Here is a 15,191-nt window from a genome sequence, read left to right on the forward strand (position 1 = left end):
GACTCGAATGCTTCAAAGGCTGAGAGTACAACAGGCAAACAGCACCACCTAGTGTTCACTCCGCTGCAGGCATGGCTGGTGCAGAATCCGAGGGAACAGGCCAGACTGACTAGGGTTTAGATGACTCACTCAACCGTCTGTCTGCAGCTGGCAGAGAGGAAACAGGTCCGTGCATCACAGCCTCATTAAGTTTCACGTCGAACTCCCCCGATTACTTTGCCTCCATGAGCCAAATCCAGAAACCACAATGTGCTTTGAAATGGTTCCATGGAACTATGCTCACAAACTCACTTCTGTGGAGTTCAAGGTGTGTGTTGCAACTTTCACTTTTTTGTGTTCTTCCCTAAATTTCACACAGGCAGTTTGGGCTAAACAGATGTTTTTCTACTTTACAGAATAACTTTACCTGTAAGTTCTACCACATGTGCAAGACCTCAACCGAAAACTAAATGCAGTGATATATAGAGCCACCTGCTACTGGAATATAAAACACTGCATTCATTCAGCAAAACATTATTAAAACAAATAGTTTTTGTATTTCCTTTAGTCAGTCATTAGTATAATTCTATGCTGTTTTATGGTGTATAACTGCATTATGTACTAATCAGACTGCTATTTGTTAACAAATAGAAAAGTAGTTGCTGCCGAGGAGACAATCTATAATCAAGGAATAAGCATGACAGTGAAAAACGGGAAAATCAAAATTCACACATAGAAAACTGAATATATTCAATCTGCTCCATGATAATTTGAAATCATAATCTGCCACGAACATCACTGTTAAGTATTTTAAATCCAGTTTCACACCAGATGTGCTGACAAAAATGAATCATCAGCTTTGATAGTGAAAAAATGTTTACAGCGGTATACATCAAAGTATTTAGAGATTTCAGGAAGTAATAAAAAACATACTTGACTTTCATTAGGGTATTTAAACATCCATTAGTTTCATCTGCCATGTCTAAAAATGGCTTACATTTTAATTAACATTTAAAGCAAAACAAATCTTTGGGCTCAGAAGATTAAAAACGGCACGCTCCAGACGGAGAGGAAAGCTGATGCATTCAACTTATTCCCTCTTTCCTGCTGATGGAGTTTCGCCCAAAAAACAAATCAAACGACAGAGAGAGAGAGAGCTCTGCTGCCCACTAACGTATTCTTGACCGCTGTGCATCCTGAACGCTACTGTAGCACGTAGCCAGATCTTCAGAATAACAGAGACTGGTGGAACATGAGAGAAACATCACGAGACGGACATCTGGTGGGACGGAGCTGCATCACACTGGCCTCTGTTGCCACGGAGATATAATGGTGGAGTCTGGTAGTTGTAGGCAAAAAGATAAAACCTAACGGAGAGTCGTCCCCACATGAGACAAGGTGCTGCATCCTGCACCAGGTTCACAGGTGCTCGGGGGTGTTGGGCTGCTGTCAATCAGATTCTTCTGTAACAGCCGAACAGCAATAGTGTCTCTGTGGGTTTATTTATTTATTTATTTATCTATTGACAGACTCCCCCATCAATAAATAATGAGGATGGAGAGCAGTCGTGACTAGCACTGCATGCATCTAGGAGCTCGTTCTCCGCAGCCTTAAAAAAACAGGCTCATCGTTTCAGGGAGGAATTATTTATCGTTTATCAGAAACATTCACACACCGGGAGTCGGGTTCCGTTTATGATTTATTGTTTCGGAATAAGACTAGAAAAGCCAGAAAGAGAAACAAGGTCATCACATTTCCACGATCCGCACTAGTCACACACTGTACATCAGATAAAGTGTCTCGTACAAAAGTCTGTGCCTGTCTGTGAATCAGTGTGACGACATCCAGTGCTTCATTCACAGACAAGTGGATTGCATTCCACTGAAGCCGCCCACATTAACACTTTAATACCGTACAACGTGTCCAAGGTCAGCTCCTGTGTACTGTCTGTAAATTAGAGAAAAGCTCAGACCCCACCTCCCCCCCCCCCCCCCCTGTGCAGGAAGACTACCTCTCTCAGCAGAGCGGCGTGTCATAGAAACCTGACTCGTGAACATGTGTGAGCCCAAACACAAAAGCTATTCTCTCTGTCGCATGTATTCTGGGATCAGAATTCATGCCAAAAATGTGAATGAGGGCAGTGAATTTGGTTGGATCTGCTGTGCTGTGTAAGATGAGGGATTATTTATGGCTGGTAATCCCGTTGAGGGGGGGCTGAGGGCTCCTCTGATACACAGTCTGGACAGACACCCGCTCTCCTCCTCTGGCCTGACCTCCCTCCAGTCGTGAAGCAGGAGCAGCGGCGGCGGCAGGCACATGACGAGTCGGGAGAGACGGCGCCGGTCACGATGCATCATTCCCCTTGGCAGCCACAGGGGGCGCACTCGGTCTGCCCACACTGCTTGCCGGTAGGGAGAGCTGGCTCCGAGCCTGGCTTCTGCAAGCAGGCAGTGGGACAGCATTAACACTTGGAACAGTGACAGGACCCACCTCAGACAGATTAGTGGTAATATGGAGCAATGTGGCTATTGTAGAGCGTATTCACAAAGCAGCAATTAACTGAATATCTGTCTCTTTTGTTTGTTTATGTAACTGAGACAATTTATGATGCACATCAGAGTCAAGGTCATAGTGAAGATTGTGAGGAGGTTGATGATAGAAACGCCAGAAAACATCACAAACAGAAGTATCAGTTTCAGTCACAGATTGGAAACAAAACTTTTCGGTTCGGGTTAATTAAACCCTCAACCAGGTAGAGAGACTTTCTAATAGAACTGCCATGTGAGTGCCAGAGACGTCCAGACCCATGTCTTGCTGTCATTGGGCCACTGGGTGTCAGTGTGGGGATATTCTGATAAAAGCCACCGTGGGCACATCCTGAACACAGTGTGGTTTCACTCGTTATCGGCTTTTCCTCCCCCTACCCCCTCTCCCTCCCCTGCTTTTCTTCCTGCTGCCCCCTTCCCTCCCCCTCCTGTCCTTGTTATCTCCCGCCCCTGCTCACCTGGGCCTGCCTGCGAGTGGGCCGCACAGGTTGGTTGTCAGGATGGTTGGGCGCCCACGGCCCCAGGCTCTGATTGGAGTAGAAGTCCATGGGGTAGACTTCCTTCCAGCTCACTTCCTGTAGAGCTACAGCTGCCTGAGAGACAGGGCCGATAACAACAAATCATGTTAAAATGAAGAAAAAAAAAAACAAGGAACAAGAAATCTGACAAGCTTAAGGTGCAACACCAGCATCCTACGAGCTGCTGTGGTGCATGATGCTGCTGTTTCTCTCTCTCTCTCCTGTTATCTAATGGATTTGCAGTTTTTGGGGCAAACTCCTGCAGGTGAGCACAGAGTGATGAGAAGAAGCAGCGTCTACCGACTGCACCGACAGGAGCCATGTCATTACATTAAGCTGGGATAACAGGCAGCGTTGTCACGTTATCCCAATGCAGCTGCACTGCACGACACAGCAGCTGCTGCAGGAGAGCGTCAACACTGGCATGACAGTGCTCTGACATAAGTGCAGACGGCTCCATATGGAGGAGAAGTGCTGGTGAATACTGATTGTGAATGAAAGAAAGAATCCCTGAATGACTGAACAGATGAATAAACGTGCATGAAAGGAGGAGTAATGGGATTGTTCTTTTATTAATCTACCCAACTGCTCATTCGTCTTTCTATCCAGACTCAACTCTAGCTCCACACAACATTGGATCATTGTAGATATCATATAGAACCATGATGAGAAAACAATTAATATATGATAAAACTAAAAGAAAAAAACATAATTTGACTGTTAAAGGAACTCATTTTAACAGAAAGAAAAAAAAACGCAGCTTCAAAGTGATGAAACTCATGTGCTGAGATATAATTCACAGCTGGTGTGCAGCGACTGTGGTTTATTTGGTTTGTCTGGTGTGTACCAACAGCGTCGAGGTAGTGATCTCCTACACAGCAGCTGCATCTTTAAATAGAAGCAGGAATAAAACACATGTTCCTATGAACGAGGAACATTAAAAGGATACAGAATAATCAGTCATGGAAAAACACACCAACAAGACCTGAGAATTATGCAAATGTAGTTTATTTTTTTTCCTCCCACGTTTTCCCAGGGTAACCCAGGTACTGTGCCGCGGGCTATGTATACATGTTTGTATAAAAGATAAAATGTATTATACATCTGCTTTCTGTGTATGTGTCCTTCAGGTATAGCAGAGAAATAACAAAGCCTTCCTCCTTTACATCCAGACATTAAAAATACAATATGTGGGTTAACTAAATCCCATACTAGTTTCTCCTATACAAACACCAAAAAACCCTATACTCATACATTTTTAAACATCTCATTTTTTTGGTCTCTTTCCACTCCTGTTCCTCTTCTCCTCTGCCCTTATTCCCCCCTTTTCTCATTTCTGTAGCTTTAACCCGCTGCTCCCCTCCTCTCGCCTCTCCCACCGACCGCCTCTCTCTCTCTGTGGAAGCTAGCTCCTCTTGCTAATCCCTGCTCTGACAGGAGAGCCAAGTGTGTCTTATTGACTATAAATATAACATGAGACGCACTGAAAATAAATGCTGCCCCCCCACCACCCTCCGCCCCTCTCCTCGCTCACTTCACCCTCCCATCGCGTTGCTCTTCATCTTCGTTCTGAAAGCCACAGTGAAAAAAGCAAAAGTGCACCGAGACGTGGAGATGTGGGTGAATTAGGACTTTATCACAAGCGCACATATAGACACAATTGTAGCTGCAAATTATTTAAATGTGCCGACATTGTTCCCAAATAGCTGCCGGGGCGAAAGCGAAGAGAGCTGCACCACAAAAGGCTTAAGAAAAACAGATTGCTACTTTCCTCATTACAGCCGGGGTGGATTTCACACTTTAAAAGGCACCATTATGGACCTCAGTCAAAAAAACAACACAAAATAATCATCAGTTTCTCTCCTAAGGTGAACGCCATCATTATTCTTAATGGCCTCATTCTGAAAGGCAGCAGAGGCAGAGCACCGTCGACGTGTAGTTGGAGGAGAGACCGTTTCAAAACAAAATCTAATATTCAAGACAAGCAATTCCCCTCGCAGCCATTTCACAAGGATTCAAATCAGTAGCAAATCTTTGAGGAAAATTGAATGAATTAATAGTTGACATCAAATGGTAACCAGCCAAGTCACATAATGGCACATAACTGCCAAAGCCATCACAAAGCAAGCTGGTTTTTTTCTCGCAGGCTTGCTCCTGCAGCGGCACACAAACCATCTCTTTCTTTGAAATGGATCTTCATGAGTTGCTGTCCGATCTATCTCTCTCCCTTAAGAAAAACAAGACAGCTGCAGGAGGAGGGAGAGGTGGGGCTGCGTTCCTATCCGCCAGTAGGGGGGGCTAGTCTGCTGCTGATGCTGTTGTGTATGTATTAATGCTGCTGTGCTTTATAGCAGGGATAGAGGGAGAGGAGAAAGGAGGGAGAGGAGGAGGAGGAGGAGGAGGTGTGCGGCTCCATCTTCCAGCGTAAGCAGGCCCTGATGAGTCTTATACAAATTCACCACCCTCCTCCATTTTTAATACTTAAACATTGTAGTAGTTCACCCCAGCTCCTGATGGAGGCTTCAACAGGACATCTGTCGAGGGGTCTTCGTACTGTATGTGTGTGTGCATATGTGTGCATGTGTGTGTGTGTGTGGCTCCTCTTGCTCTCACAAGGTGCAGGTTTACCTCATACGGAGACAGCAGGGGTTTAGAGAAGGCTGAGCCCCAGTCGATAGAAAGGCGTGGACAAGCGATCTGGACCCACCTGTAGAAAAGAACAAGGTACAAATATGGGCTCGGATGTGCATCAACGGCTGAGTACAAATGTGTAATTAGAAGCAGAGCTCTGAGACGCCGAGAGACCGAGATCCTATTAGACAGGCAGGGCACATCTGCAACTCCACACTGCGTGGGGATACGTGATGCAACGACTTGTGCAGGGCGCCTCCCTCCACCTGATCTTCAGCATCTGAGATCCGTCCTGATTTGCAACGGCTTTAAAAAGGCAACCGGGCTACAGTGTGTGAATGCACAGCTCGCCCGTGAAAGAGGGAGTCTGAGAAGAGAGGGAGGAAGGTTTTGTGGTGGAGGTGGAGGAGGTGGAAGTGGTGGGCAAAAAAAACAAACAGGCAAAGAAGTGAACAGAAATGAAAAGATGGAGGGAATGCAGTGAGAGGAAAGAGGGAGAGGATAGGTAAGTGTGAATAAAAAAGCCGCACCAGCCAGGTCTCCACGGATGTAGCCTACATAGCTGGCAGACAGGGTGGTGGTGGTGATGGGGGTGCTGTGTATGAAAGCGATGGGGAGGGGGGTGAGAAAAAGAGATAGAGGAGGACACAGATATACAGTGATAGGGAGTGAGAGCAACGACAGGGGGAGGAGGGGAAAGGGAGGAGGCGCAAAAAGCAAGAAGAGGAGAGAGAACGGAGGCAGAGGGAGAGGAGGAAGATTGGCAGGGAGAAAAGTGTTTACTCTGGGAAAATGCATGAGAGAGAGAGATGAGGAGGAGGAGGGCGTGGATGTAAACAGCTGGAGGGAAAAAATGAACAATGGGAAAATGGAGCCGGAGAGCAGCGGCCGGGGCAACTGGGGTTAGCTCTCACAGATCAATGCAATCCACAGCTTCATCTCCACCGTAGGACAGATCCCGACTCGTCCCCGGAGCCGACGACCGAGCTCCATCAAGAAATATTGACAGAATAAGAATTTAGCTGCAGTGCATATAAAAGCCCGGGAGACAACACTAGATGGAGGTAAATGCCAATAAGAATTTATCTGTTTGAAATTTAAGAAAAGGAGTAAAGGCCTGTGCGGGGAAACAGGTTTCTTTTGCCGTCTGTCCCCATCTGTCGATTCTTCATTTTCCAACTTTCACACCGTTTCTCAGCTGCAGCACTGATTGCACCGTTGACTCTCGATCCACTCCTCTTTCTGTGCCCCCTCTGGGAAAGTGCTTGGCATTTTCAAATAACACACACACACACACAAAAAAAAGACTCCTCCCAAAGAGTGAATTCCTATTCATCGTGCTAATGTGAACGAAGACAGCTGAGTCAGACATATTTGCACAGAGCAGCACATCCTCTAAAGTTTGCCGAGTTTAGATGGAGAGACGGAAGCTGAAGCCTGACCTTTAAGTCCATCAGCCTCGGAACATAACTGGAACACATTACGTAGCCAAACACTGCACATGTATCAAACCAGCCTCAGCCCATAAACACAGGGAAGGAAGGAACTAATTATAGCGAGGAAAACAGACAGTTTGCATGTGTGTGTGTGTGCACTTGCATCTACAGTATGTACGTGCACGTCTGTATAATGAAGTGAAAAGAACGCTGGGGGAGGCGAAAGAGGGAGGGAGATTAATAAGAACGAAATCCTGATGGCTGCAGCTCTGAGGAGGAACGTCTGAAAGGGAAGGGAGAGAGGAAGGATCCCTCCTGAGGGGCACATCGGCGACGGGTACATGGAGCTGGAGGGGACTTTTCTAATATTAGCACTGAGACTGACTGACTGGTGCAGCTCGGTGAAACACGGGGTGGCGAGCCAGGTGTCGCCCCGAGGATGCAGCCAAAATTGTTATTTGCTTACTTTAGTAGAAATAAGAACCCCTTCCACACATATAGACTCATAAGACTCGGAGGAGCAGAATGCAGTGAGGATCATTCAGTGATATAAAAAGGGGAAGATCACATAATATTTGGTGAAAATATGAAACACGTGCGTCCACCCAGGCACGGATGCTTTAGCTTGCAGCCCATTACACCGTGACAGTGTTGGGAGGACCTCCACCTCCAACCGCCCAACAGCAAGAACAATTAACCTTTCGGCACGGCGGGCAAACGGAAAAGTGTTCACCTTTAATGGCAAAATTTAATTGAATTAAAGCAAACTATTTGAATTTCAATGGAGTCAAAAATTCAAAAAAAATGGAAACGGAGAGATAAAAGGCTGCTGTGCAACTGGGTGGCATTTGCGGTCGACTTGAGATAAGTGTGTGTGGTGTGCGGAAGTCGGTACAATAGTTTATAACATGCTTGGAGGCCGCCTAATTACACACTTAAGAGCATATGCTAATGGCGCCTCTCCGTATATGAGTGTGTGTGTTTAATGACAGTGAAAGCCTGGGGGTATAGGCGCTGTACAGTCCGCCCGTGCTGCAGAGCACTAATGCCTCCTTTACCACCGCGCTGTCTGCTTCTCCATCTCTCTCCTTCTCTTCTCTTCTCTCCCTCCATCCGCACAACCAGGTTCAACACAGCTTCAAGCACCTGCTGGTTTGTAAAGTCGAATGCAGCTTTGTGCAAGACGCCTGCATTCCTATAAACTATTATGAGCACTGAGGGAAAAATAAAAAGGTGGGAAAACGAAAAACTAAATATTCACTGAAGAGATCCACTCAATGTATTCTAACAATATCCATCCGAATGAACACCTATGAGTCATGATGCAAACAATGCTGTCAGTGTGTATCGTCTTCAGAAACCAGGCCTCAGTTTCCACTTTCAGCTCAAACCTGGATTCATTAAGGAAACACTGACAGCACTTTGCATTTGTCTTGTTCCACATTGGCAGAAATACCCAGAAATATAATTGTACTGAATGAATGTGATTGTCTCATAAGAGAGGATATTGTGTTTGTACATTATTTAAAACATATTTAGCGCGGCATCGTAATGTGTTTAACCGTTCAAAACAAACAGAAGTGTAAATAATTATAGGTGCAAAGCATTCTGGGCTATACAAATGAAAAGGCCTATTTAATAGATATACCTACAGCTTCAATCTTATACAGCACTTTAATAGATTCCACTTCATAAACATTATGTTTCTAGTGTTATTTTAGAGAAGCGCTAATTCCATTAAATAATCATTATAGAGGCTGTAGTGTGTTGTGTTATTTAACTGGGATCTGTTATACTGAGAGATGTCCAGCCAACTTGTATAAATAAGAGAAAACTAAATGCTAGATCTGGCCCTTAACTTTGTATTCAAGCACTTTGGTTTTCTTGACACCGATACCTTGAATGCAACTGGAACAGACCTTGCTGGAAAGCTTTTTGTCTCTAATGAGGGTTTGTTGTGGTCGGGCCAAATCGTGCCTGACTTACATAATTTTGGCAGAGCACTTATACAGTACATCAGTCTGAAGAGGAGGGCCGAAAAACAAAGAAATAAAAAAATGTTGCGTTCGCCACGATCACTCGCTTTGATAACGCAGCCCCCTCAACTACCTCTGCATCTCTCTCTCTCTCTCTTCAACTCACTTTCAGTCTCTCTCAGACCTTCTGTCCCTCTCTCACCCACTCCTGCCTCACACATCACACCTCTCATGGATCGGCCAGATCTCCATGGTGAGAGGCTGATCAGGAGAGAGTGTGTGTGTGTGTGTGTGAGAGTGTGAGTGTGAGTGTGAGTGTGAGTGTGAGTGTGTGTGTGTGTGTGTGTGTGTGTGTGTGTGTGTGTGTGTGTGTGTGTGTGTGTGTGTGTGTGTGTGGGACTACGTGAGTGCCTGCACGTGAGTGTGAGTGGAGCTGTTGCACATCAGTGTCTCACTAATCCCTTGTCCATCTTCACCTCTGCTCTTGTGGCTGGAGGTCAAATAAATCAGAGAAGCCTTCAAGCCGGAGCACTTTTCCTTGAAGTACTAAGCAGAATAATTCAGCCGCTGCCGCTGTGATTATAATGATCACGTATTATTGACGAGATCCTCGTGTGCATCAGTGACGTCTCACAGGACAGGCTCAGTTCTTACGATGTGTGATGTGAAAGTGTTTGCGGTTTCTTTGGTTTCAGGTACAAGGCAAAAAAAATATTTTAATTTCAAAAAAGAAAGAATTTGGAGCCTAAAAGGTAAAATGAATAAATAAAAATCCATCTTGGGCGAGGGCAAGTCTAATTTCGGTTTTGGTTATTATTATGCTCAGCCTAATTGTGAGAGCACAGTGAAAAGTAAGCATTTTAACTGATTCTTCATGCATATCATGTATAAACGTCTATGATAAGTGAACTGTATCAAGCATCCGAGTTCATTACACCCGGCCATTTGCTTTTGCTACAAAGGGAAAAAGAATGGGATGTGACCAAGACATGAATGTCAATTTTGTTTATGAAGCTCCTCATTATCGTGTGCACAGGCAAAATATGCCCACTCTCCAATTATGCGATGATCTAATGATGCTTGCAGAATATTTTTCAAATGCAACGTCTAGGTGCCTACTTGCTGTTGATCATAATATCTCTGCTGGGCTCCATAAAGGGAAAGATATATTACCCAGCTTTATTGAAAACACACACATCGATAAGTAAGAATTAGGAAAGAAAGAAAAGGATGAGTCCAGGGAAGACGTTTTTCAGTTTCATGTGGAAGACTAAGGACTAATTGAAACTTTAATGGTGCGGGAAGCCGGCAGGCGGACAAGGGAAACCGATCACGAATAAGAAAGTCTTTAAGTCCTTCAGTGCAAACGAGAATGGCACTCAGCAGAGAGCGTGCCTTCGCCAAGGCCAAACAATCCCACACGTCTGTCTAGGTTTCATCACAGAAAGATAAAGGGAGAAGGAAAGGAGTTTGCTAATCGGCATTAAACTGTACAAACCCTTAGATGTCAACAACATAAACAACATCAAGATCTAAACGGTATTTCCTGAGCAATTGACAAAGATGTTGAAAGTGCTGAGTTGGTTAAGGAAAGTGATTTTGTTGTTTTGGATCTACTCTGATGGGTGCTAAAATTTAATAGGTTCATACTCCATCGCCCCCCCCCCCCCAAGTTTGATGTAAACCACTTAACTGCTGTTTGTGTTAACCTGCAGACAAATAAACAGACTAACTAAGAAAGAGACATAGATGAGAAAACTCCTTAATGGAGATAAAACACAACAGTAAAATGTTAAGTGCATTGTCCCTCGGTTTCTCCTGCAAGGCTGTAAACCAGCAGAAGGTGTTGTCTTGGTAATTTTGTTTGTCTTCATGAGAAACACAACATTTGGGTTTTCTTCTGCAAGGGTTGGTGTATATTTACAGGGGCCAGCAACACATGGCCAAACATAGGTGTTCATTAAAGCCACAATACAAAAACAGGTGATGTTGTGTTGGATTGATCCATTTGTGTGAGTGTGTGTGTGTGTGTGTGTATCTTCATACTCACGCATCTACATCTGACATTAGATCCAGCTTGCCGGGGAAAATCTCAGACAGGAGCACTCGAGTGAAGCACTTGCCCAACGACTGAAGCCGGGACTCCAGGTGCTATAGGAGGAAAAAGACGGTCAAGTAAATGTACCAGTTGTCAAACCATCAAACACAACTCTGCCTTTAGTAGAATCTCCACTGCATTAAGTGCTAAGTTGCAGATCACGTGACTTCCCCCCCAACACACACAGTGCTTTGAGCATTCCTACGGGTCATCCTAAAGTTTTTGATCTACAGTCGATCTTACCAGAAAGACTTTTTTATCCAGCTCTCACTTTCTGAACCCTCATATATCCATCCCTCTATTTTCCGCTGCTTACCCAAGTCTACAATGTGCTGAGAGAAAGTTAAGGAAGGTAACGGACAAATCCCTCTCCGCTGCCAGAAGTCCTTCAGCTCCTCCTGGTGCTCTCAGGCCAAGTCAGGGTGTGTAATCCCTCCAGCATATTCTGGGACTTTCTCTGGATCTCTGTCCAGCTGGCTCTGGCCTAATGCCTCCACAGAGAAGTATCCAGATAAGATCCCAACAAAGGCTGTGGTTCTACTTCAACCTCTCTACGGATGTTCATTCCCCCAGAAGCAACTGCTCATAGCAACTTTCTTTCAGTAATTACCCAGAGTTAAAACTATAGGAGAGGGCAGCTTTGCTTCAGGCTCCCTCTTCATGATAATCCAGCACATTATCGCTGACACAATCTACCCGTCAATCTCATACAACATCGTACACTCGCGGAGAAACAAGGTCAAGTGATATTTGAGCGACTAATTCCCAGACGTTTTGTTCTGTTTTTTTTGTTCCTGAAAAGTAAAGTACCCTCAGAAAGAAGTGCTGACAATCACTTCACACTCAACAGTAAATTGTTACAGTAAGGAGCTGAAGGTCACAGCCTGATGAAGCCAACAGAACTACATCATCAGCAAAGAACAAGTCCTACAGTCACACAGTCACACACACACACACCCACCCACCCACTGATGTCTTGACTCCTTGGGTTTGCCTAGAGACTATGTCCATAAAGATCACAGGACTGGAAACAAAGCAAAGCACAGCACAATCCACTGAGGACACTTTGATTGTTGCTGAGGATACACACAGAGCTTTCACTCTATTCTTACACAACATCACGAGGGATACAATTGTAAACCTTTATAACCACACACACAAGAAAAACAACAACAATAAGGCCACTTTTTTAGCCCTCAGCTTTGCTTGACATTTGAATATGCATCGGACCCCTCGCATCCAGACACTCGGGTTCATTTAATTAACCAGTAAGTGAAAATGCCAGTTCAAGACACTGTGCTCCTCTGCCTTGGAGGTTTTGGCGAAGGTTTTATTCAGGAATGCAGGTTGCTGAGAAACTAAATGTTCCTTTGGAGAGATAAAGGTGTCGTGTTTTCTGATATCCACTGTCCTTGAGTGTCACGAGACATTTCTTCGACTGTGCTCTTATCGCAGGGAGCGCTATCTCCCTATTTAACACATTCACACTACAGCACATCACTATGGGAAAGCTGGTCTATTTTTGTAAACAGATTTTGTTCATATTCCATTCCATTTTCACTCTCTGGTTGGAATGTGTACATGACTGCTAACTTCATCTGTGAGGACTGGTTATACAGAAACAGGAGCACAACAATACAAGGCTGCAGTGATAAAATTAGGTATGAATTTAAACCTTTTTTCTTTTGTTCAAGTGGAGCTGCATGAGGTTATTCAGATTAATTTCAGACTTGATCATGTAAAGAAGGCAAAGGCAAAACATATCTAAAAAAGAAGATTACAGAAATACCAAATTCAGGCATATAAAACAAAGAAGAGAGAATGAACAGAGCAATAGAACAGGTAGTGAAGGAGCAGCTGCGGGTTCGGAGCAGTTGAGGCCTCGCGGTCAATCGATTGATACCCTCAGACTTCGGCTTGTAAAGATTTACGAGTCTACACCTAATGGACAAGCGTGTGAGAGTGTGCACACACATACAATTTATGACTTCTGATTCTGAACTGATGTGAACAACTGATGCATACAAAAAGCAACTTTGATCAGAGCCTTGGATACAAAGTGTTATCGCTTTCAAAATCGTACAGAGCGGGCACCAAGAGTCAGAGACGACTTTCACATTCACTTGAAGGAGAAAGCGTAAAGTATTTTTCTGGCTTTTAAATATTTATTCAGATTTGATCATTTCTCATTGACGTGGCCAATTTTGCTTAAATGGACATCCAGAGCAGCGAACCTCTAGGCCAACAGTGGGATGAAGGATAGAATATCTATGGCTGTTCGGCTGCATCATCCTAAATGTGAAATAATAAGCTCCTGGAATGAAGACTGCCTCTCTTATTAGCACTTCATGTCACCAATCTGAAAAATATTACAAGCCGTTGCATAAGAGGCCTCGGGACAAGCAGACACGTTGAGAGGATGGAGCAGTCACTCACCTCCAGGACTTTGGGATTGCCCTGTCGGCCCAGCGTGCCCAAGATCAGGCCCCATCTCTGGGCTGAGCGAGCCTTCTCGACAGCCTGGAGTCTTAAGGTACGCATGGCCTCGTGGTCATAGTACTCCCGGGAGAAAACCTTACTGTACGGGTCATATCTACAAAGCAACACAAATACACACAGACTTAAATGCACGTAGACATGAACAGACAAACCTTATAGTACACATAACTGCCTATTGTTCAAGTATCTAGCTTGAAGACAGAAATGCAAGAAGAGATGAACAAATCCAATCATGAAAAACCATAGAGTATGACAGCAGTCAGTGTATTCTGGTGAAAATGGAGGTATTTTTGAGAATCTAATCTCTTTTTCTTCGGTGCAAGGGTCTCACTTGAGATTAGAATCTTGTTTGTGAGAGAGACCTGTGATCTGTGCGGTGGAGCACATGTCTAGAACAACAGGATTTCACTCTGCATACAAACGAGACCTCATAGAAAATAAGGAACTTTATCCTCACTGTAAGAAGGTAATTATGACAGCAAAGGACTTTTCAAAGTTTAAGTAGCCTAATAAAACTCTTATCTACGTAGAAAACCTTGTTGGAAGTATCTCACTAGGTATCCAAACATATTTTCGAATGTGTTGTTTACTTTACTCTTCAGTGACCTTTTGCATTTCAAACACTTTCTCCCAAATTGTGTGTGAGTGGAACATGTTGTTGATGTTGTCAGTGTATAAATTACAGAGAAATGCAACAACCAGAGTAGAAAAGGTGGCACTTTGTCTCACAGTACCTGTAGGCAGCGATCTCTGGGTTTGCGATCATTATCGACTCCAGGTGAAATCTTCCATCTCCTAGATAACTAGAGAAAAACACCAATCAATTCAATGTTCAGGGTGAAGAAAATAAATAATTTGCGCTAAGTGAAGCCACTCTAGACAGTGTTAAATAGGCAATCATAATAAACACTGGCCTATTATTTTCCCATTCTGACAATTTCCCTGGAGATATAGAGGCAGGAGGCCTGAGCCTGGCGTCCGGCCCATCTCTGCTTTCCAGGAAGAATATGACCCCGACGACTGAAGCTTGGTGTTAACAGAGAATCCGAGTCCTCCCAATTAACCCCGGGTCTGGGGCAGTGGATTCACCAGAGCAAAAGCGGCGGAAGAGTTCACAAACCATAAGTACACCGAGGCATGTTGGTGCCTGCAAACACAAGCTCAGGCAGAGCCCTCTTACATGAAGCCCCCTCTCAGGGTGATGCTGAGTGGAATCTTGCTGTTAGTGAGAGGGGGCTCAGGTCGGTACCCCACTCATTACTGCACAGTCTCATTAGGCCTACTGAGACAGAACATGGAATTAAACCCACTAATTGGTCAGTGTTAAGAGCAGCTGAGAACAGACTTGTGTGGGTGGTTTGAAACGCAGGTCCCCTCCAAAGCTGCTGGATCGACAAGGTCCTTCTTTTGCTTCTGTTTGACATTTGGGTTCAAGACCAAAAGATGAATATGAGACAATAGTTCAGAACTTAAACTCTTTTTCTTTTCCCTGATAGTTAGATTTAGTT

The 15,191-nt window shown here is 44.5% G+C and overlaps 1 protein-coding gene across 1 annotated transcript in view; it reads right to left on the bottom strand.

Moving 5' to 3' along the window:
* Window positions 1-1,975: 1,975 nt before the first annotated feature.
* dph1 (diphthamide biosynthesis 1) overlaps window positions 1,976-15,191 on the bottom strand; it is a 51,705-nt gene continuing 38,489 nt past the window's right edge. The window contains exons 7-12 of the mRNA XM_061073138.1: window positions 14,418-14,486; window positions 13,621-13,777; window positions 11,137-11,237; window positions 5,672-5,750; window positions 2,984-3,118; window positions 1,976-2,416 (exon numbers count right to left, since the gene is read on the bottom strand). Of these exons, the coding sequence (XP_060929121.1) occupies window positions 2,333-2,416; window positions 2,984-3,118; window positions 5,672-5,750; window positions 11,137-11,237; window positions 13,621-13,777; window positions 14,418-14,486 (625 nt within the window). The 3' untranslated portion in view covers window positions 1,976-2,332. The remainder of the gene's footprint in view (window positions 2,417-2,983; window positions 3,119-5,671; window positions 5,751-11,136; window positions 11,238-13,620; window positions 13,778-14,417; window positions 14,487-15,191) is intronic.

The sequence above is a fragment of the Limanda limanda genome, chromosome 6 (genome assembly GCF_963576545.1).
Source record: "Limanda limanda chromosome 6, fLimLim1.1, whole genome shotgun sequence".
Lineage (NCBI taxonomy): Eukaryota > Metazoa > Chordata > Actinopteri > Pleuronectiformes > Pleuronectidae > Limanda > Limanda limanda.